General features: G+C 36.7%; 4 protein-coding genes across 8 annotated transcripts; 1 reads left to right on the top strand and 3 right to left on the bottom strand.

Moving 5' to 3' along the window:
- Window positions 1-805: 805 nt before the first annotated feature.
- Window positions 806-1,769, top strand: LOC106309897 (zinc-finger homeodomain protein 2-like). Its single transcript, XM_013747043.1, has one exon. It carries the CDS (start codon window positions 983-985, stop codon window positions 1,613-1,615), a length of 633 nt encoding a protein of 210 aa, XP_013602497.1. The 5' UTR covers window positions 806-982; the 3' UTR covers window positions 1,616-1,769.
- Window positions 1,770-8,470: 6,701 nt separating this feature from the next.
- LOC106308771 lies at window positions 8,471-9,537 on the bottom strand (the record flags this gene model as incomplete). The annotated part of the gene is made up of 2 exons (XM_013745895.1): window positions 8,471-8,857; window positions 9,508-9,537. Coding segments are annotated over 2 exons (417 nt in total), but the record flags the coding sequence as incomplete, so codon positions are not given.
- Window positions 9,538-10,735: 1,198 nt separating this feature from the next.
- Window positions 10,736-13,020, bottom strand: LOC106307521 (protein S-acyltransferase 8-like). Its single transcript, XM_013744501.1, has 4 exons — window positions 12,733-13,020; window positions 12,142-12,327; window positions 11,762-12,061; window positions 10,736-11,677 (listed from the first exon to the last, which is right to left on the bottom strand). The coding sequence occupies exons 1-4, from the start codon at window positions 12,775-12,777 to the stop codon at window positions 11,003-11,005; spliced, it is 1,206 nt and encodes a 401-aa protein (XP_013599955.1). The 5' UTR covers window positions 12,778-13,020; the 3' UTR covers window positions 10,736-11,002.
- An 815-nt stretch (window positions 13,021-13,835) lies between these two features.
- Window positions 13,836-18,480, bottom strand: LOC106309600. 5 transcript variants are annotated; one of them, XR_001263601.1, is made up of 8 exons: window positions 18,049-18,480; window positions 17,863-17,927; window positions 14,958-15,317; window positions 14,729-14,825; window positions 14,501-14,631; window positions 14,385-14,412; window positions 14,199-14,281; window positions 13,836-14,081 (listed from the first exon to the last, which is right to left on the bottom strand). XR_001263601.1 is itself a non-coding variant. In XM_013746658.1 (8 exons), the coding sequence occupies exons 1-8, from the start codon at window positions 18,128-18,130 to the stop codon at window positions 14,000-14,002; spliced, it is 954 nt and encodes a 317-aa protein (XP_013602112.1). In that variant the 5' UTR covers window positions 18,131-18,480; the 3' UTR covers window positions 13,836-13,999. The 5 variants fall into 5 exon arrangements, 2 of the variants coding, with proteins under 2 accessions (XP_013602112.1, XP_013602113.1); XR_001263602.1 differs by having other exon boundaries at window positions 14,199-14,278; XR_001263603.1 differs by having other exon boundaries at window positions 14,501-14,645; window positions 14,729-14,775.
- Between the last annotated feature and the right edge of the window lie 4,912 nt (window positions 18,481-23,392).

Here is a 23,392-nt window from a genome sequence, read left to right as displayed (position 1 = left end):
AACAATCTAAGCCATCCATGAATTGAACGATTCAAACTTGAAAAAAAAATAACTTAGCTTTAGATGATTCTTCATCGATCAGAGCCGCCGAGCGAGAGAAAGAGACGAAGTGATTCGTCGTCGAGGAGAGACGCCGACTGAGATCACGCCGTTTTACCCCCTCGAGGAAAGACGCCGACTGAGATCACGCCGTTTTACCTCCTCCATGAGAGCCACAGAGAGAGAGAGAGAGACCGAGTGATTCTTCGTCAATCAAATCAACGGAGAGAGACACGAAGAGAGACAGACGGAGTGTTGGATCGTCGAGGAGATGAACCGAGGTGAAGTGATGAATCGTGGAGGATCAATCGATGGAGCGGTGGAGAGATCAATCGTCGAGAAATCAAGGGATCCTTTCTTTCGTCGGACTCCAGAGAGAGAAAGGAGAGACCAAACTCTCTATTGTTCTAACATGTGTCTGCTAAGAGGCGCTTCTCCAACTCTCTAATTAAGAGCCGACGCTTCAGTCAATTCTGATTTTTCTTTTTCTTTAATTACAAATTATGCCAAAAACCTTTATTAAGAACCACCGTTAATGGTGGTCTAAGCGCCCTTCTAATTACTTTACTAATCAATCTCAAACTCACCACTTAATTATATATATCTTACATTAATGGTACGAGCTTTTTAAGTTTGTTTATTTATAGTATAAGCTGTACTTCTAATCAAAACCCTGGAAACAGTCTGTGATAGTTATTTTTTTTTTTTTAAGAAACTGAATATGAGAAATATGCTATAAAAAACAAATTATTGTTGACCACAAACTCTCACCATCTCTCTTATCTTCACTGTTTCATCTTTTCTTTCAGATTAAACTGAATATATGAATATGTGATTGTTTTTTCGTTATTTGTATTCTTAACCCACTTGAATTATTGGTCTCCTGAATAGTTTTCAAGTTACAGTTCAACTAAGAAATAAAATAAGAGAGATAAAAGACAAAATGAATTTTGAGGAGCAAGAAGAAGAAATGGAGATGTCGGGTGTTCACCCCCCTGGGGGTTACGACTCTATGAGCGGCGAGGGAGCCACCTCCAGCGGCGGTGGCGGAGGAGGAAGGAGAACTAGCGTTGGAGAGAAGACAAAGTATAGAGAGTGCTTGAAGAATCATGCCGTTAACATCGCTGGCCACGCCGTTGACGGCTGCTGCGAGTTCATGCCTTCAGGTGAAGATGGTTCGCTCGACGCTCTCAAGTGTGCAGCTTGTGGCTGCCACCGCAACTTCCACCGTAAGGAAACCGAAATGGTCAGCGGCAGGGCCCACATAGTTCCGACGTACTACAACCGCCCGCCTCAGCTGCCGCCGCCAGGATACAGGCAACCGGCTGCCTCGGCGGACGAGGAGGATACATCTAACCCGAGCAGCAGCGGCGGAACCAAGGCTAAGAGGTTTAGAACGAAGTTCACGGCGGAGCAGAAGGAGAAGATGTTTGCATTCGCGGAGAGGTTAGGGTGGCGGATGCAGAAGCACGATGACGTGGCGGTAGAGCAGTTCTGCGCGGAGACTGGTGTTAGGAGACAAGTGCTCAAAATCTGGATGCATAACAACAAGAACTCTCTTGGTAAGAAACCCTAATTATTCTCCGACATATGGTTTAAGCACAAGAGAGATCATCATTGCTTCTTTTCTTTTTGGTAATGACCCTTTTGTAACTAGCTACTTGTATCTGGACATGCTTTCTTCTTTTAGTTAATAATTTAATCTAGTACTTTGGAAGGGTTTAAGACGATTGTGATTAACTATCTCCAACTTTGGTTTGAATGGTTAAGTTGATAAATCTACCTATATTATATGATGCAACTGAATATTATAGGACAAATGATCCATAACTGAAGTAAGCTGTTTCTAGTATAAAGTTGCTGTTTGTAGACCAAGAATCTCACTCTCAGCTGTTTGAGTCTTTGTGAGCACAAACCAGTATTGCTAATCAATATAAAGAAAAGCAATAATAATATATCCTTTTCGTTTTTATTCCTACTATAAGTTAATTCCAACCCATTTTATATCACTTTATTAATTAGTACTATACTACTATATGAAAATACATAAGAATTCCATTTCTAATTCTAGCAAGCGTTTCTAGTCCACTCTATATTACTGTATTAGCATTGCCATACTCACATGTCAATCAGATGACCAGGAGAGGTTCGAGCTAGCCTTGGCAAGCTACATCTTAATTTATGTAATATTTACATTTTCTTTGCGACTAAGAGAATTTCAGTTTTCGTTATGTTGTTCACAGAGATTTTATGGATCGCAAAATCTTGAATGTTTATTATTTTAAAGAAAATTGACCTAATTATGTGAATATATACGTAACCTTTCCAACCCATTCAAGTGACCCTAAATGTAAAACTAATTAAACTGGAATTTCGTATAAGGATTTTTTTTTTGAAAAAAAAAAATTTGTATAAAGTTTTCACCAGAAATATAATTATACTGGACTTTCTTGTATAAGTTTTTCACATATTCATGTTATTGATACATACCTTTAAGATTAAAATTTCTTAATACGTTTCATATGATACTTAGTTAACATAGTAATTTTTTTTCTCTCTTGAAACTAAACTTAGTTAAAATATCTAATCCAAGATGAATGCATAATTCAACTATACATAATTCGAAAATAAATCCCAAAAAGGAACACGCATGAAATTAAACCAATGATTTCGGATGGAGATTATTAGAATCCATCTTGGTGAAGACAATGACGAGAGAGATGAATTCACATTTGTCACCTTCTTATCGCTATCTTAGAGCAAGATTATCCCTACAACCTTTAATGGGTCTCTTAATCACTTTTTTTAGTATTAAATGGGTGTTAAGAGTTTGAGTTAAGAGACCACTATATTTTATTCCTCCAATGCAAGTTTCTTATGTAGGAGTTCTTAAAAAAAAATTATCAAACATTTTTTTTAAAGATAAAATTTATTTATTAAATAAAAATTATCAAAAGATAATATTTAAAACATAAATTTTAAAAAAACATAAAAAAGAAAGATTAGTACAATAATCGAGAATAATTTGGAAAAAAAATCCGAGTTCAGTAGTTGTCTCCATCACGTCCAAATTTACACCATATATGTTCAACCAAAACATCTTTTAGTTGTTGATGCATTTTTCTATCACGAATTCTAGTTCGAACTCCCATCATATTGGCGATATTTGTCGGAATATCTGTAGAATAAGTGTGATCCACATGTGAACTTCTGTTGTCTTCCCCTTGTTGGAACTCTAAAACATCATACTGAATGTATCCATCTCGTTTGTCTTCTACTATCATATTATGGAGTATGATACATGCTCTCATAATCTTTCCAATTTTGACTTTATCCCCAAAAAGTGCTGGATTTTTAACAATGGCAAAGCGAGCTTGCAATATTCCAAAAGCACGCTCGACATATTTTCGGACAGCTTCTTGATGTTGAGCAAATAAAACCGCTTTCGGTCCTTGTGGTACTGTGATAGATTGGATAAATGTTGCCCATTTCGGATAAATACCATCGGTGAGATAGTAGGCCAAATGATACTCTCTTCCATTGACGGAAAAAGTAACTTGCAGAGCATGACCTTTTATTATGTCGTCAAAAACATGTGAGCGATCAAGAACATTGATATCATTTAAGGTACATGGAGGTCCAAAAAACGCATACCATATCCATAGATCATACGAAACAACCGCCTCTAAAACGATTGTGGGTTTTCCCGAACCACGTGAATATTGACCCTTCCATGCGGTTGGACCATTCTTCCACTCCCAATGCATACAATCGATGCTTCCTATCATCCCGGGAAATCCACGTTGCTCTCCAATAGCAACTAGATGTTGAAGATCAGCCGATGTTGGTCTTCTTAGGTACTCATCGCCGAATAAATATATTATTCCTTCCACAAAATTTTCCAAACATGACCGAGTAGTAGTTTCACCGAGCCGGAGGTATTCGTCAACCGTATCAGCTGCAGTACCATATGCCAAGACACAGATAGCTGCTGTACACTTTTGAAGTGTAGTGAGACCAAGCAGTGAGACCAAGCCTACCAAGAGCATCTGGTCTTTGTTGAAAGAATTGAACTTCATTGGAGAGTCGATCAACAATACGCATGAACAATGGCTTGTTCATTCTAAATCGTTGGCAGAATAGATTATCAGGATATGTTGGAGTTTCACTGAAATAATCATTTCACAAACGTACATGACTAGCTTCTCGATTTCATTCGATATAGACTCGTTTCTTCCTTCTTCTCCTTTCTTATTCTTGATTACCATAATCAATGATAAAATTCTCGAAAGCTTGCTCAAAATATTGATCAAAGTTTTCATCATCTGATCCCTCAGAAGTGTAATGAGAAGCATATGCTATATATTCGATCAATATGTAGAAATTGTTTTTGCTAATTTGTGTTTATAATGTAGAGAAGGAGAGAGGAGAAAATGAATTGCTTGAACACGGAAAATAGGAGTGAAGAGAAAATGAGTTGTTTGATCACGGTAGAGAGGAGAGAGGAGAAGATGAATTGTTTGGGAAAGGAAAATAAGACTGAAGAGAAGAGGAGTTATTTGATCACGGTGGAGAGGAGAGAGGAGAAGATGAATTGTTTGCCAATTATTTTGTGCTTACAAACCATAAATAGAGAATGAAATGAGAGAAGAGAAGATGACATGTGATCACATTACGACAAATGAATACAAACTTTACAAGAATGACATGTTTGGTAATAACCTCCCGTGACACTAGAATCACACGACAACATCACAAAAATACAATCTTGACATGTTTGGTTTAATAACCTCCCGTGACAAATGAATGACACGATAACATCAGAAGACTACAAGCTTAGCACAAGGTTTAACCGCCCATGACACTACAAAACAGAAGAGCAGAAGATTGACATGTTTGGTTTAACCTCCCGTGACACATGAAAACACATGCTCTGACACTGAACTTCCTCCACCGAGACTTCATGACAGTGAGCTTCTACGTGAGTACACTGCTACACTCTTCTACACCTGGAAAACCAAGAGAAGAACATGAGACAGAGATAGCTACAGTCTTTATATCATCCAATCACCAAGATAGCTATAATTAACCGCCACAGTCATAAGAAGAACAAGAAACAGAGTGTTCAAACAAGCATTTATATAATTAACAGCCAGTCACATAACAACCATAAGAAGAACAAGAAACAGAGTGTACAAACAAGCATTTATATAAATAACAGCCAGTCACATAACAACCATAAGAAGAACAAGAAACAGAGTATTCAAACAATCATTTAGAGAATTCAAACAATCATTTATATAATTAACCGCCACAGTCACATAACAACCATAAGAAGAACAAGAAACAGAGTGTTCAAATACAACAAACACCAACAACACAACCTCGAACTTGAACTAATAAGACGTCTAAAACTTGAACTTGAACTAATTAGAGCTTCTTAAGCTTAGACTTGAACTAATCAGAGAACAACTCATTAATGAACTTCTTCTTCAGAGCTTCTTCATACTCAGCTAGCTCTTGTTTTGCAATTAGGCTATCAAGTAGCTTCATCTTCGACAACCTTTCCTTCACTGTCAAATCCTCCTTTTTGATGTCCCACATTCTCTGAAACTCAAACATTACCTTCCCCGCTGCCTTGTTCTTTTGCTTTGATGCCTTAACACCCGGGGGATGAGTTGTTGCTTGATCAGCTTCAGAGGTATTGGTTTTAGAACAAGCATGAAAGTTAGATGAATGTGCACCGTCATCAAGCTTCCTCCTTTTAGCACTTCCATCGGTTTTAGAAGTATAAAGGTCACACCATTTCTGGTCATTGCGTAGCTCCTTCCAAGCATGTGCAAGGTTGAATTATTTTTTTGTGGTTGTTAAAGAAAATTTCATGTGCTAGCTTGAGAACATCATTGTCATTTTGACCGCTACTTTTCTCTCTACTTGCAGCTTCATGCGCCCTAAAAAACTTGTTGACAAGGTCGTTAATCTTGTGCCAACGTTTCTTACAGTGGGCCGCCTCTCTGTGTTCACACCCTGCGACCTTAGGACTTGCCGCAAAGTAGGCAGTAATCCTCTTCCAGAAAGCACCTGATTTTTGCTCATTCCCTACAACATGGTATTTGCTTGTGTTTAACCACGAGCTGATGAGCACAACATCATCAATTGGCGTCCACTTTCTCCTTTCTTTACGCTCTGCAGCCGTCTATCCACCGTAGTTTGAAGCTTCAGTAGGTTGAGTGCCAAAAAGAGGGACGTGTGCCGAAGAAAGTCCGGGACTATCTTCAGATAAACCAAAGAAAAGGTTTTGTTAACTATTAAGAAGTTCAACAAATGGTGTCTGCGTAAGTGGATGAGAATCCATTTCTGACAATGTAAAAGAAGGGAAGAAGGAACATGTTTAGGGGAAGAGAGAAAGAAAAACACTATCTTTTGGATATATGGAAGAGAAGAAAGAACGTCTTTATAAACTCCAAGAGAAAGAGAAGTACTATGTTTTTGATATATGGATGAGAAGAAAGAACATGTTTAATAGCACAGAAAAAGAAAAGCATTCTCTTTAATTGATCGACCCAACCAAATGGAGGTGACATATATCTAACCCATCACAACACTTAAACCATTCATAACATATTCATAACACATTCATAACACTTCAACCTTAAGCTAATTCAGTCATAACACTTTAGTCATTCTTAACCACTACATTCATAACACCTAACTCTAACCAGTACATTCATAACACCCGCTAACCACTACATTTATTAGAGACGATTCAGTTCAGAATAGATTCAAAAACAATTCATTTCACATCAGATTCCAAATCGACATCAATGCCTTTTTTCAAACTTTCTATCACTTTAAAAGATCAAGGAAATATTATTTACCTGTGTTGCAGTTGTTGTTCTCTTGTTTGCCGAACCTTCAAATCTCTTAAACGATGCATCCATCTCCCACACATAGACATAACAAAATTCACAAGGAATCAGAGGTGACAAATATATTAATCACGAACAATCAACAGACACAAGAGCACCAACAATCACAAACACAATTTAAGACATGCATGAATTGAAGGATTAAGACATAACAAGGATAAAACATAGCTTTACCTTTCGTTTTCCAGAGTATCAACAGTCGCCGTTTTGATTTCCACCGGAAAAAAGGCCACCGTTTTGCTTTCGTCGCAGATAGATACGGAGAGAGAGGTCTAGTGATTCTTTCTCGTGTCAGCCATCGAGAGAGAGATAGCGGCGGAGTCATCGAGGAGAGCCACCGTCCGCCGTCGATGAGAGCCACCGAGAGAGACGCCGACTGCTTCATCATCGAAGAGAGATCGCTTCATCGTCGAAGAGAGATCTGAAACAGAGGGGGAGTCGTCGAGAAGAGATGACGAAGCAGAGGCAGAGAGATCACGAAAGCGAGGCTTCTTCGTCGAAGAGAGATCAAGAACGAGAAGCTGAATCTCCGACTGATTCATCCATCATCCGTCGCAGAGAAAAAAGACCCGAAGTTTCGAAATCGAAATCGATTGATTTCATCTCTCGGTGACGCGTGTTCACTAAGTGACGACTCTTGGTGACCTTAATTAAGCGACGGTTCTTGTGTTAACATTTATTTTTTTTTAATTCAAAATAAGTTAAGCAACGGGTCTAAGCGACCCCGTTAACTATGGTCTTACCAAAACTCACCGCTTATCACATTAACTCGTCTTTCTCTCTTTTTCCTTTTATGTTCACTTTTGCATTCAGCTCCAACTTCGAAACCTCTCACTCTTTCACATCACGGCACAACCCCATTTAATGGACCATCATTTAATCGTTGTAACCGTTTGATGTAAACATATCAAATTATACAATTTTTTTGAAAAAATATACAATTTTGCTTCTTTTTCTCTATATTATTTTCAAGATTTAGTTAATTTTCCAAGGATTAAAAACTACTAATTTTACGTGCTTGCATTTTTTAATTTTATCGAACACTAAACCATATACACAACCTTTAAATGCATCCAAAATAACAAAAAAAAAACCTTAAATAAGATGCAAAATCATCTATAAATAATAGAAAAGTTAAAATATTTGTTAGAAATATAGCGGTAGGATTGTTGCATATGATATCATACTCAAAGGCTGAAATATCCTTCCATGTCTTGTTAATCTTTGTTACGGTTGGCTTTTCTTACAACTGACACATGACCAACGTACACTACTCTCGTTTGTTGTTATTGTTCTATGATCAGATCATATCATGTAAAAAAATCACACTGCAAATCAACTTTTTATTCAGAAAAACTTGACCACATCAGTTCTGCATATATTTCAGAAACTGAATAACTAATTTACCGTAACACAAATTTATGTGTACATAAAATATATTCAGTTATGTATTTTCATTTGTATTTGTGAACACTAAAAAATAACCCAACTGGTTTATAAAATCAGACGCGACGGTGGATGTTCTCGTCATCGTCGTCCACGGCATCGGCGGCTCCAGCTGCAAGATCTATGTGTTTCTCCATCTGCATGGTCATTTCCTTGAGCGTGGTTGAAGCAGTGTCACTGTTTGTACCAACCAATCCCGCCACCCGTCTCATTTTGTCGTTAGAAGCCCTAACGTCGTAGTGAGCCGTGTCCGGGGATAGCTTGAGCTTCACGTTTGCGCTCTTGAGATCAGCCACCACGGCTAAGTAGGCCTTGTGGCACTCAGTGAACGAAGCCTTCAGCGTTGGATCTGTTGGATCTTTCTTCGCTGTCTCATCCACGAAAACCGCTGTCTTCTCGGCTTGGTATATGGAGAGGGCCATCACGGCCTCGGCCAGTGGATTCTTTTCGGAGATAATAAAGAGATTTTGTTAGGATAAATAATAATGATGAGTCTAATTTACAATTAATACCATGCAGAACGTTTGAACCAGTAAATTTAAAACCCGGACCAGACAAGCGGTTTAAACTGTGAACCGGGAATATACATAACAAAATCAAAAACATCTGATCCGATAATAATCCAATATCAACCCGCCAAAAACCCGAAAACCATCGAACCAATTAAACTGAATATCACCGAATTTGTTTATAAAAAGAACACTAGTACAAATAAAACTTTGATATTTTATTTAGTTTGTATTTAAATTTATTTCAAAATTATTTATTAAAACCTTTAATTACTAAATTCAACTATATTCAAAAAAATGACAAAACATATAGATTTAGTTCTAGTTATTGTTCTATGATTGATGCAATCGAACAAAATTGAATTCGGTCGAACTATATTAACCAATGATCCAAAAACGTTTTTTGGTTTAGTTACCATATCGGTTTTAGAAACATTGGTTTTAACCAAAAAGAATGATCATTCTCATTCAAAATCTTTCACATGCAAAGCAAACAGTAGTAAATATGAGTAGATGACTTTGGTTGATTTTAAGAAACAAACATACGCAACAAAGAATGGAGACATAGGTTTGAAGATGAGTACCAGGCCAATGGGAGCAGCCGTAGGGGGATTGGTATTTCAAATGAGGCGACGCTGATGATGAGCTTAAGAGTAGTAGCAACGTGACTGCCGCCACTGCCAAGGTGGACAGTACCGATGACGTTGCCATTTATTTGCGTCTGAAGGTTTCTTTTCTTGGGTTGTTATTCAATTTTATGTTGTTTGACTTTTAGTTTAGAGAGTATGAGTGTATATATATATATGAAAGATTTACATCATGGGCTAGATTAGGAACGTTGGATAACTTTAGAAAATACTATATTTGTAATCAGATACATTAAATACTAAAATTATATTTATACTTGCTAATTTCGGAGACCTATGTGAATGGTTTGTTGTTTGTGTTTAGTCGACGACAAAGTCCATTATCGTCTTTCCTTGTTTAAGAAACTAGGATATGACGTGACAAGTTACAAGTGTTGAGGATGATAGTACATAACACATTTCACTGAATCTTTATTTGACGTGTAGGCATGGTTTTGGATATCCATTTCATATCCGGATCCAATTTTTGGGTTTACTCTTTTAAATCCAGTTCAGATTTATATATGTTCAAGTAGTTTTGGTTAATAATACTTTGGATTCAGGAAAACTTTATAAAGTTGTCTAATATGCTTTTAGACCCAAATTCATTTCAGACATGTATGAATTTGAATATTCTTACGGTCAGATCAAAATAAACATAAAGCTATTATTTGATATACTTAATTATTTTTTATATATACTCTTCTTTTATAAATGATGTTTTGTATTTTTTCGCACAAATTTAGGTAACTAGTACAATACCTACTCTAACTTTCTATAATTAATTAATTTAGTCTAGATCATAGTTACGACAGAGATAAAAACAAGGGCAAAAGAAGTCCAGTTTTGCTATATCCTGTCTTGAAGTTTGTAAACGACAAGTATTGTAAAACACAATAAAAGTTCCGAAGTGTCATTTATAAAAAAAAGCAGAGGGAGTATTTTAGATAATAATTCAGATTTTAGTCAAAATCATTCAAGTTTTGGATATCCATTCGAATTCAGTTAACATTGAATACATTAAATACTATTCTAAAGAATTTGTTTGGATATTTTTACATATTGGATTAGATACAGATTCAGGTTTTCAGTGTGGAATCAATTCCAATCTCGAGTTCAATTACAAATGTCCAGACTTGAGCAGACTTACGTATATCTTTGGCTGAGCTAAACACAAGAAGCTAGATATTATCAACGCAAATACAGAATGGAATTCCACATAATATCAACAACAGAATAGCACAATTACACAATTAAGGAAAAGAAAAGAAGAACAGAAAAGGGGAATATACGCAAAGATTACATGAACTGACTGGCAAATCCCCCAAACCATATCAGATCCTTCCGACTTCTGTCCTAAAAAGAAACCTCTCCAAATGTTTGGAACCAATTAAAAAAAAAAACAAAAGTAATAAACACATCGACTCTCCCTCTTCCTTCCTCTTCTGTTGCTTTAGCTTCGACTCTCCCTGACATTAGAACTACTCACATCTGCCTCTATATCCCAGCTCCCACTTCTTCTACTCCCCCAGCTTCCATGCCTCGTCTCCGTCCTTATCGTAGCTGCTCTCTCAGCAACCCCAAGCATCGATTGGTCAATGTCCAAACTGTGATGAGGTTGCTCTGCTGGATTACACCGCTGTGATATATTCATAAGATCATCCCCAATGTCTAAATCATCCTCCACTTTCTGCCTCCGCGTTCCAGCTTCATCCTCTGATTCTCTGGTGGTTGTTGTAACAACTCTTGGAGGCTCTTCTTCGACGAAGGCTCTGAAGTTGTTCCTCGAGGGCTTAACCTGGGTGCAAAACACCTCCAGGAAATTGTTAGCACAGCCACGGTTATACGCAACGGTTCTGCTGTTTGCTCTGTACCGGAAGTTCTCATAGGTTGTCTGGTTCGTGCCTATGAGGTACAGGTGAAACCCCGTGAGCCCTCCAACAAACCAGAAGGCAATAAAGCAATATATCATAAGCGCAACCGACCAAGGAGATTCTCTCATCGCCATCCACACCGTTCCGCGATGATGTTCCATCAGAATCTTGATGTATAACGCCGAGATGGAGAACACGTATATGCAGAGAAGTGTCGCCGAGGAGACAAACATGAAGAAGTACCTATAGTTTCTCTGCCAATGAACTTTCCAAGTCAGTAATCTCTAATTAACATTTTTAAGTAAAAATATGGTTTTTGAAAATGAGTTTTTTTTTACCAGTCCAATGCATTGGCCCACCCAGGGGCAATGATGATCAAAGCGCTCGACGCAGTTGTTGCAGATGGAGCAGTGGGAGCAACGAGGAGGTCTGTAGAGCATGCACGTGTCGCAGTATTTCACTCTAACGGAAACGCCGTTGACGATGACTTCTTTCGTCCGAGGGATTTGAACGCTTGGTGTTTGTCTTCCGTCGGCTGATAGTGTTGTCTCGTAGCGTAGATCTTCCTCTGGTGGATGTAAGTTTCGTGGAACAATGCCAGGGTCTCGTGCAGATGTGAAGGAGAGGAGGATCAATACCTATCCAAAAAACCAACAACGTGATTCAGCAATGAACGCCAAGATGTATGAATATCAGATGGGCACCGGAGAAGACTTACATAAATAGTGAAGAGAATTGCAACTACCAAGATAGCGTAACCAGCATTGTAGGGAGAGAACTCGTGGCGGAGATGCCTTGCTACAAACACGCAGAATAAAACAACAGGGAGTATGATGAGGAGCACGGTGACAGAGACTGATCTAGCATCCGGACCAAAGATTAATCTCCCACCAAGGATGAACTTCTGAAAAAAGAGCAAGGACACACCATAATAGCAAGATCATATGAATTCCCCATAACCACTAATTATTCAATGTAGTTTTGACTCAAAAACGGTTGTGAACACATCATCAAGAAATTGAAGTTTCATGCTTTTCACACAGGAAGATTACAAGTTCTCGATACATTGGACCCTGCATCATGAGTTTTACAGCATACCAAAGCTGAACCAACCAATAACTAAGAGGATACGCTACACAATGAACTCGACATAAGCCTATGTTCTCTCTGTAGATGATAGCTCAAGAAAGAAACACAACCAAAAAGTAAACAACTTTCATAAGGGAGAAGAGAAGTTATCCATCACCCAGACCAAACCCAAGAAACAAAAACAGTAAAGTAAGATGATAAAAAAAAAAAGGGGGCTTACATTGCTTCCTTTCCAGGCTTGGAAGACCCTTTGCGTCTGTGTCATGGAGAAGAAGAAAAGAAAAGGGCTTACTTCCGATGACAATCCTAACAGATCGCTAGCAACAGAGGAATTGATGACACACTATAATAAAGGGTCGCGAGCGATTTCTGGGCTGACCTCCCTCGACGACGGGAGTGGTGTTTTGTATTCTGCGTCGTCTTGCGACGCGACGGACGAACGAACGATTGTTTCTTCTTCTCTCTCTCTCTCTCTTTCGTTTTCTATTCCCTGTTTTTTTTCTTCTCTTTCTTGGTTTATATGACGTCATCTTTTTTACCCTCCTAAACCACAATTATTTACTTGTACACTTGTAGTTTTAGTACCCCTCGCTTTTTCTTGTGACTAGTTGTGTTTTTGGAATTTTATGATTTCAAATTAGGTTTCGTTTTATGCTAACTAATATCTTATATCAAAATAAAAATTATACTGATCACTTGACAACATTTTTGTAACCTCTCCAAAACACAAAGAGGGGTGAGTTTGACAACCATTAATAGCTCTGACCTCTCAGTTTCTTCTACCTTCTTAGGTAACACTTTGATCTCGGCTTGAAATTAATCCAACCCGTCTGAAAATAAAATTGCATCCCCTCCCCCGAGTTCATGATTGGGATCTTAATGAAGCCAGTTAAGAATCATACCATGCCTGCTTCCCTTTCAAATCTTGTCTAGAGAGGCAACTTCTGCAGTTGTAAAGATCCTGTAGAGCCACTGACACTAGACGAGATAGCTGCTGATCGTTGCCAAGCTCCCGAGGAAGTAACTTCCAAATAAATTAAAAAAAGTAGCAAGAAGTTTTTATCTTTTGAATTTGCAGAAAGAGTTGATATACAAGATCATAGTACTTAATTTGCAAGCGACAGAGTTCAGATAGCTGAAGGCAGCTGTGGATCGCCAAATGAGTGTTAAAGTGTACCTAGGCGAGTGCAATGTGGATGACATGTACGCATGGTAAACACAACACTAGCTCAAAACGCAAGAGAGTCGCGTTCTCTGTTTCCCTCATTTATTTGGTGATTTTGACAATGAAAAAAGAATAAAACAATTGTGCACTTGTTTTTGAAATACAGATTATTTCGGAATGTGAACTAATCTTTAACATTGCATGTTTGTGGATAACATAATAGAGAAGAAGGATACACCAACGGCATTCTGTACAGATATAAAATTAAATGATATAGAAACATTTATGAGCACCACCCTGTGAGTTAGATGTGTTATTCAATTCAGACAAGCTTTGATATAGCCTTGCAAGACACCCAGAAGGCTTTAGATGCAATACTCAGGATCATCGGGTTTTGATATATCCTGTGGTTGCCATTAAAAGGATATTTGGTGAGAACTTATAATCATTCAGACACACAAAGTTAGAGTGATGTGATCTGTTTAAAAAAAAAGAGAGAGAGTGAGGTTTGGTGAATGTACCCTATGGCAGTGGCGCTCCATGAAGCAACGTTGTAAATAACTTTACTACCTTCCCATGCTTTACGAAGCTTCCCCTTTCTCTTCTTCACAGAAAACATGGTGCTAAGTGCTACATTCCCAGTTCATAAGTAATAATATCTTAGTATTTGAATTTTGACATAACAAAAGTCAGACTCACTAGCATACCTTTCTGAAGCTGATCAGGTGATATATCCTACAAAGAAAAAAAGATATCACTCAGATTAACTACACATGATAAGTTGACTGAGAGACATAAAAAGGAGGAGATAGTAAGTAGGTACCTTTGTCTGTTCAAGGGAAGATAAATAAGTAACCATGAAACAAGCAATACCATCTGCTACATCTTCTTCCCTAACGACCACATAATCATCTTCCATACTTTTGTCACCCCATAATATATCATCTTCACTAACTACATCCCAAGAGCTACCAAATTCAACAACCTAGAGAGTTAAGCTAAACGCAACACGTACATATATATATTCTTCAAACTGTAATGAACTTGTTACCAGCAGGAAGGTCTTGGAGGAGAAGTGAAGCTTGGGCTGACTCTAACCTATCTCGAAAGTAATGGCATTCAACTCTAGATTTGATGAGATCATACAACTGCATTGCTTTTAAATTCTCATATTCTTTCTCTCATACATCACAACTATTCTACTGTAAAGCTAACGTTTTTTTTCATCAAAATCCTACAAAGCAGAGATAGATAGTGAGGGTGGGGATATAAAGCATTACTTTATCGGTTTCAGGATCTCTTGATTCGGAAGTAGACAGCTCTTCTTCCCTATCCGGTGAGTCACTCCACTGGCCCACGCGGTCGCTATCATCCACATCGGAGAGATTTAGAAGCTGGAGAGCTCTTTGGCAATCGTCGAGCAAGTTCTGCAACGTCTTCCGCTCGACACGAATACTATCTAAACGAGTCGAGCTAGATACCTCAATTTTCCATTGGGGGGGGGGTTTTTTGCGTATAATTGAGAGACGAAAACTTCTTACGGCGTAGAGATTCTGAAAGAGAGAGCCGATTTGATTTGATTCGATTTGATTTGATTTGATTGATTCTTCTTCGTCTTCTTCTGCACCCTTTTCCTCTTCCTTTTTGTTTAATTTTCACCGGGGAAATAGGGAAACACACAACAAGCAAGCAACTAGATTTGTTAGAACAGACACTTGTTGGATCTTTATATAGAGAAAATTAAAAAAAATTGTTTATGAGGAATTTAAACCTCTGTAGATTTTGTTATAACTAAAGAAGAGATGAAAGAGGAATTCCTATACGTACTATAGAGATTTTTTCCGCGCGGGCGGTTGTGTATTTTTGAAATATTTACCTTTTTTACTTTATATAAATTATTGCATTTATATTATATTTAATTTTAGATTTAGTATAGTCAATTTAGAGCTATTGTTTTATTTGTGTAGGTGGCTTGAATCATCTAATTTTTTTTTCAATACACAATAAATGCAGTAAAATACACAATAGTTAAAAACAAAGTGAAATTCGTCAACTTAAAGAATTACAACAAAAAATCTTTAAATATTCTTTGTTGTCTTACACATTTTATAATTTTTTGGTGCAAAATAATCTAAGCAATTTTTAAATATAAAAAATAATAAGACACAATCCGCATTAGGCATGGGCGTTTAGATACCTATTTAGGTTTGAATCGGATATTTTAGATTTTGGGGGTATTTCGGTAATGGGGTCTAGAACCCGTTCGAGTATTTTTACATATTGGGTCAGGTTATGATATTTTTTAGTTCGGTTTTGTTATTTCGGACCGGGTTCAGATATTTAGATTTAGACAAAAAAATAAGTTCTTCATTGCTCAAGTTTTTGTACAAAATTTTTTACCATTAACTTAACTGATTTTCTGTTTTTATTGGTTGGACGATTAACAGATTTAGAGATAAAAAAAAATTAAAATTGAAAAATTAATCTGGTTGTTATTTTGAGATTTTGAGTTCAATTTTTATTAATGTACGAAAAAAGCATTTTAAGTGAGAAGTAAATCATTTTGTCCATAATTATATACATATTATCTAATCTCTGAACCATATGCAACATCAATATAGATATTTTGAATAAAATAAAAGAACTAAAGTAGAAACATATGGTTAAGTATACATACATTATGTTATCTTCGGATATCCATTCGGGTTCGGATATCCAGTCTCTCCTAACTTAATATCCGTTCGGGTATTTTTGCCACTTCGGTCGGATTTCGGTTTGGATTTTTCGAATCAGAATCGGGTATGAATTAAGATATCGAATAACATGTCCACTCCTAATCCGCACGTAGCGCGGAAAAAAGATCTAAATTAATATGAATGTGAAAAAAACACGGTAAAATACAGGAATTTCATATATTTGTTTATATATATCATTTGAACAATTTAGATGAAAAAAATGAAACTTTCGCTAAACTAACTTTTATTGATCTGTGGCCACGGATCTAGTATTGCATAAAGGTGAAATACGGGAATATAGCCTATTTGATCACTTCACTGTTATTGTTAGACTAAATTTAAATTTAAAAAATCTGGTTTAGTTGTGCTATTCCAAAAAAAATATTGGAATATTCTAATATATCACGTGTAGTTTTTATTGTGAATGCTATTTCGTAAGCAAATTTTATTAATGTAAGAGAGTTGTATATCTAATCATATCTATTAATAAAAAAAATGATAGGTCCAAAACTTAAATGACAATCTCTTAGTATAAAAAATAGTATTTTAAATTAATAGATTAGATTATTAACTATCTATTAAATGAAGCTTTCTACTTATATGATTTTATGACCAGTTGTATCTTTTTTAACAAAATTTGTATCTCCTGTACAAGCCACTGATATCTCAAAGGTATGTTTTATGTAATTGTTTAGAAATTTTGCTCATTTGTTTGCATGTTTCCAGAACAATTTGATTCACATTTTTCTCAGATATGGGTTCCTTCAAATCCAAAAGGAGCTGAGAGATTACCACCCGGTATTATTGCATCCGAGTCAGACTTGTATTTGCGCAGGTTTTGGGGGAACCCAGAAGAAGTTTGATTCTCAAACACACAATCTCATTCTTGGATTTTACAGTTTATTTTCTTCTCTCTGTTTCCTCAGAATTTGAAAAAGAAACCGAGATATCTAGTAACATTTACAGTGGGTTAAAAACAGAGCCAAAACATAGATGCATGTGTTAAGAAGGTTGCTTCCTGTCCTTTTTGTTTTTTTTTCTAAATTTTTATTTTTATTTTAATGGTAATCTCATTTATGTTTTGTCTTCCTTTTTTTTTGAACACCATGTTTTGTCTTCCTAAAAACAGTTTTCAGACAACTTTACTGTTGTTCTGTTTCATTACGATGGAAGAACAAGTGACTGGGATGATGAATTTGAGTGGTCGAAGAATGTGATACACATAAGTGTTAAGAAGCAGACAAAATGGTAGCTTTGCTTATACCTCTCTATCTTTTGCCCCTAGATTTCACAGGCACGATTTCAACTTAATCATATTCTGAAAGTTAGAGCTGGGAGATTACACATAGCATTAACAATTCTAAATTCCAAAAAAAAAGAGATTGTTTGTGAGATGTTATGACTCTTAATTTATGTTTGGTTTCTAATGAAATTGGTACATAAACACTACCTTGGATGGATATGGAGCTGGAACTCTCATAATCTGACTAATTGGTATGACGGGATGAGAAAGACCTGGGAGATAGATTTAAAAGAGAGTGAATTGGTGAGCTGATGTGGTTGATACGATAACATGACCTGAGTGGAAAGAGTCACAAAGAGGCATGACGTTGAGACTATCAAGAAAGTGATGAACCTGAGAGATGGAAGGATGGAGGAGTTGAAGTGAACGCATGAGTTAAAAGGTAAGACTTTTCGATAGTGACGATTGACAACATTGTGGGATTTGTATCGCTGGTGTGTGAATAGGGCAGAAGTGAAATGGGAGAGTGAGTTATATATGGCTAGACTGGGAAATTGAAGGGATTATGACTATTCGGATGTTACAGTATTGAAGAGTGCTTGAATAACTTCAAGGACGGAGGACTGTCATTAGGCCTGAGGATGACGTTAAGGTTGTATCGTGAGGATAGGGAAGAGGGAGAGGGATTGTTAGATCGGGTGCCGTCTAAGAGAAATATATTGAATGATTCAGAGTGGTCGAGTGGTCGTAATAACGGTGAATTGCAGAGAATTTGAAAGGATGACGACGAAGTGGAAGGGTCGGAGACGATAAGGAAAATTATGGTAGGCGAGATAGGCATGATATGGGCTATTGCGGACTTTTAGAAGCCCATATGGATGGCCCGGATCTAAGTTGACTGAAGCAATGCTGACGTGTCCGATTAATTGCTCCTCATTGGCTGATTTTTTTTGAGGACGTGGCAGCCTCACCATTGAATATATTGTGCTTTTAGTATTGTGATATTACTAGGGTCGGCCCGGGCTACGCCCGATTTTTTTGTTTAAATTTAAATTTTGATTATATATTTAGTATGTTTATTTTAATATATAAATTCTATAATCTATTATAAAAATATATAAGAAACTATAGACAAATATAATATAATTTTAAATTATTCAATATTTTTCTTTTATGCGATTCAAAAATTTTTGTATCCATTTTTTGTTATTGAAAATTATATATAAGATGAAGAGAAGAATGAACAAAAATTAATTAAATTTTAGTTACAGTGTTTAATTGGTTGAATTATTTACATGCATGTTTCGATTCACTTAGAACAATTTATAACATTTGTTTCCAATTAGTCTATAAGTAATTCAATGGACTCTCTCATTTAAATTTAAAACTCTCTATATTTTATGTTTTTTTCTTAAATCAGATGTTTAAAAATTGTAATATTTTCTTGTTTAAAAAGCTTACAACTATGTATGATAGTTATCTTTTGTATAGAGAGATATATGAAGTAATGAGAAGAGAGTGATATACATGTATATTCCATATCTTTAAAAACAATCATGAAAAGATAATCGTTTTAATTTGGATCTATGAAGATTGGGTTTTCTAAGATGTCAATTATTTGGGTTCGTCAATCGTGGGGGATTTCAATTTTGTCTTGGTAGCTTATGTTGTTGGATTTGGGTTCTTTTTTTTTTCTTACTTTCCAGTGGTTTGATTCGTAACTTGTTTGTCAAGTAATCTTTGGATCTCTAACTAATTTTACTGCAATGAATTGCTCTGTAGTACAATATTAAATAAGGTATATGTGAAGAGGCTTTTAAGTTAAACTTGGAAAGCAACACATGGAACATTTGGATAAGGAGAGTAATTATTGTAACAAAAAAACGTGAATGAAAGCTTAGGAAATCAAGAGTCACGTAGAAGAGGAAACATGCAGCCTGAACATGGCAGGCAGAGTAAGGCGGTAGTTCAACATCTGTAATGGTAGATGGCCTCATCTTCCTTTCGACCTTCCTCCTTAGAGTAACAACAATTCAATATGGTCAACGATTCAAATAATAACCAATCTCTAAACTGACTCTCGATTGACACTCGTTTTACCAGATAATCTGTTGTAGTCTCTCATGTTTTTCTCATAGCCAACTTTGCACTTTTCAGCCTTAGCACCATAAAGTGTCTTCCTCTGCATTATTATGAAATGAAAGTATTAGATTTAGAGCATTGTCTCCCACAGATTTTCTTAACCTGTTTTTGTGTCCATCTTTACGGTGCTTCCTCTATCAATTATGTTAGTGTGCCTTTCAAGATCAAGAGGCTAAGTTATAAAAGAACCTTCAAAGTGAAAGGAGCCATTCACAGCAAGCAGCAGTATATTTGTTTCATAGGATGTTCATTTTCGAAAGTTTCACAGAAATATTTCCTAAGGATCACAAAAAGTCCAGCACACAAAAGAATTAGGGTAGACACTTTAATGGAAAGAAAAAAAACAATAACAGACAAAAGATCTACTCTTATAACCTTCAGTAAATTTCACAGTAGCCAAATGAAAAGTATTTTGACAGCCAAAATGTTTAATCCTTGGAAACTACTGAACACATGAAAGTTAAGAATCAGTAGGCAACGATTAAATGAAAACGAAGAAGGCATTTGTTTGGCCGTTTGGTTTAGTTTGGATCATTTGCAATCTCTTTGCTACATCCTGCTCACTTCGTGGGATTCTTAGTCACAAAAACTATCACCAAAACGATCGATAGCCAACATCAAAAGGAACTCTATAAATTAGTCAAGTACAAATTAAAATCATAAACATATAAAGAGAAATCTAGGAGGATGGTAACAATGTAAACAATTGTTCGGCTTAGTAACAAAAAAACAACATGAGACCAACAAATATCACCCAAAACAGAACACAAGCACATAGTAAAGAGGAATTAAAAATATAATCATGTAGGAAATCTATGGTCGAAAACTACATTGATGAAGATCGTAACAAACATAATAAACAAAAAAATCAACATCTAAATCATCACCGATACACAAAAACTTAGGAATAAAAAAAATGATAATCTATACATGAACAAACGTAAAAACAACATGAGACCAACAAATATCGCCCAAAACAGAACGCAAGCACATAGTAAAGAGGAATTAAAAATATAATCATGTAGGAAAGCTATGGTCGAAAACTACATTGATGAAGATCGTAACAAACATAATAAACAAAAAAATCAACATCTAAATCATCACCGATACACAAAAACTTAGGAATAAAAAAATGATAATCTATACATGAACAAACGTAAATCAAGTTAACAAACAAAACCAAAAGTGAAATCATTTCTCAGAAACCAAAATCAAAATCACTGTTATCAAAAGCTAATGCTTGAGAGGATAGTACTGATTGAAATCCAGGGGATAGGACATGCCTCTTTATAGTCAAAGATTCTGAGAAAGGAAGTAAAGGGGTTTGCATTCAATGATACCGTGTGCGGAGTGGTAAACTTGTTAATAATCCCGTCAAAGGTGACGATTAGATTCAGACTAACAACGTTACGTTTTCAGATTTTTTTACCGGTTTGAGATTTGTTTTTGAGACGGTGGAGTCTCCAAGAGGAGACCTTGTCTACAGATTACAGAATGTCTAAATTTGAGCCCAATTCAAGCCTTTAAATAATTTAAATACATGACCACATTCGAAACCCATTTAAAACTCTCTCTGAATATAAGTGAACGCATACTTAATGAAACACATAGTTTTGTTATAGGAGGACACGTGTCAGCTTCTCAAAGCTCGAATTTATGACGTGGACGCTAAGGTGGCATCACCAGGAGGGAGTAAACCCTACTTTATATATAAAGATTTATCGAGTAATAGATCCTTTATATAAGATTACAACAGCTTGGAAACAAAGTCTAACTTGGAGTGGAGAACAAGTATATCTAGGACTTTCCATATGGACATCACCACAATATTCATAACACTTCCCTTCAATGTTCATTATACTAAAGTGTTTTCAAAACGCGTAGTGCTGCCTCGTTAAAAACTTTATCAAGAAAACCAAAATGGAAAAATCATGATTAAGGGAAAAAGAGTGCAGCGCGTAATGACTTCCTCTCATGTGTACATACGTCGAGATCTTTGAGATGACGTAGTCCGATTAGATGAACTAACTTCTTGAAAGTAGCAGTGGTTAGCGCATTGGTGAATAAGTCACTTGTACAAACTTGTAGGACACGAACATTGCCAATCTTCTGCAGTGCATGAGTCTTGATATGACTCATGTTGATTCTTGCTAAGATACATAATCTTGAAGGACTTAGAATGATGATAGACTTTCATCTTTGAAATGATAACATTCCCTTTGGGTGTCTATCACTTGTGTTGTTGCCTCGTTAAAACTTTGTCATGCAAAAACCCAGTGGGATAAAAACTATGATAAGGAAAAAGAGTACAACCACACACACTACCATATTTCTTCTCCTGAAAGCAATATCTTCAGGATATGCATTCCAATCAAATAAATCTTCTTTAAAATTGAGAATATAATAATAAACTCTTTCCATTAGAGTATTAAATGTATATAGACTTCAGGTCCACAATTCTCTTTTTTTTTTGTTGAAATGTTAAATTTATATATCAACAAAAGAAAAAATGTTTACAATACTGAAATTTTGAAAGAGCTATTGCAGTTCCATCATTTTAATTCTTTCCCAGCCATCTTTGCATAAGGAGGCTATTGAACTCAGGGTTCCTGCCTCGAAGGGATGAGATTCTGTTCCGTATGGTTTTGTCTAGCGATCACACAAGCTGAGCCGGGGAGTTCCAAGAGTTGTTATGTTTCCGACCATTGCGTTCTCTCCACAGTGAGTAGATTGATCCTTGATAAGCCAGCCGAAGCAGGCAGGAGTCAACCTTATTACGGCGAGGAGATAGCAGGGTGTTGATGGTAATACTCCAGTCAGGATTTGGCCGAGGCAGAAGAGAACCTGTCAAGTCAGTCCAAACAGTATAGGAGTACGGGCATGCAAAAAATAGGTGGTCTCGGGTTTCGTCTGGCTCGCCACAGAGCCTGCAAAACTGAACCTCTCCCCACGCTCGAGTCCGATCGCCTGTCGAAAGTCTATTACGCACGGCCAGCCACGCTATAAACGAGAAACGTGGTATTGCTTCCGAGTACCATATTATTTTACTCCACTCCACAACATTTCCGTGATCTCGAAGTTGGTCCCATGTCTTGGATGCTGAGAACCAAGATTAGTAACTGTCATCTCCATGTTTCCATAGCACACGGTCACCTCCTGCATCCTCTACCGGGGGTGGAACAAAGTTAATGGCAGCTATCATCTCCCGTAGGGGACAGCTACGACATCTTCTTATGTTTCATTGCCCAGACGAGGCTGCGTCGGAGACTCTGGCATATCTGCTAATACCAAGAATCATGGTACCCGAGTCACCTGCAATATCTATCAATTTTCCCGTATTCAGCCAGTTATTAAACCAGAAAAGAGTGTCCTTCCCGTTACCTATTTCATACTTTAGGAGAATAGCTGTTTGGTGGCGGAGCTTGAGCAGTTTACGCCATATCCAAGAGCCTGCTTGAGTGTCCTTGACATCCCAGAAACATCGATTGCGCAGTTCTCATTTGATATAGACAATAATTTTGTGGTCTATTTGGACTTTAAGCCAAATGTCTTTGCATACACTCGTCTAGCCATTTATCTTGTAAATAAGAGTTAT

This window comes from Brassica oleracea, chromosome C8 (assembly GCF_000695525.1).
Source record: "Brassica oleracea var. oleracea cultivar TO1000 chromosome C8, BOL, whole genome shotgun sequence".
Lineage (NCBI taxonomy): Eukaryota > Viridiplantae > Streptophyta > Magnoliopsida > Brassicales > Brassicaceae > Brassica > Brassica oleracea.
The sequence above is the reverse complement of the archived record's forward strand: the minus strand, read 5'-3'. Positions and strand labels throughout refer to the sequence as shown.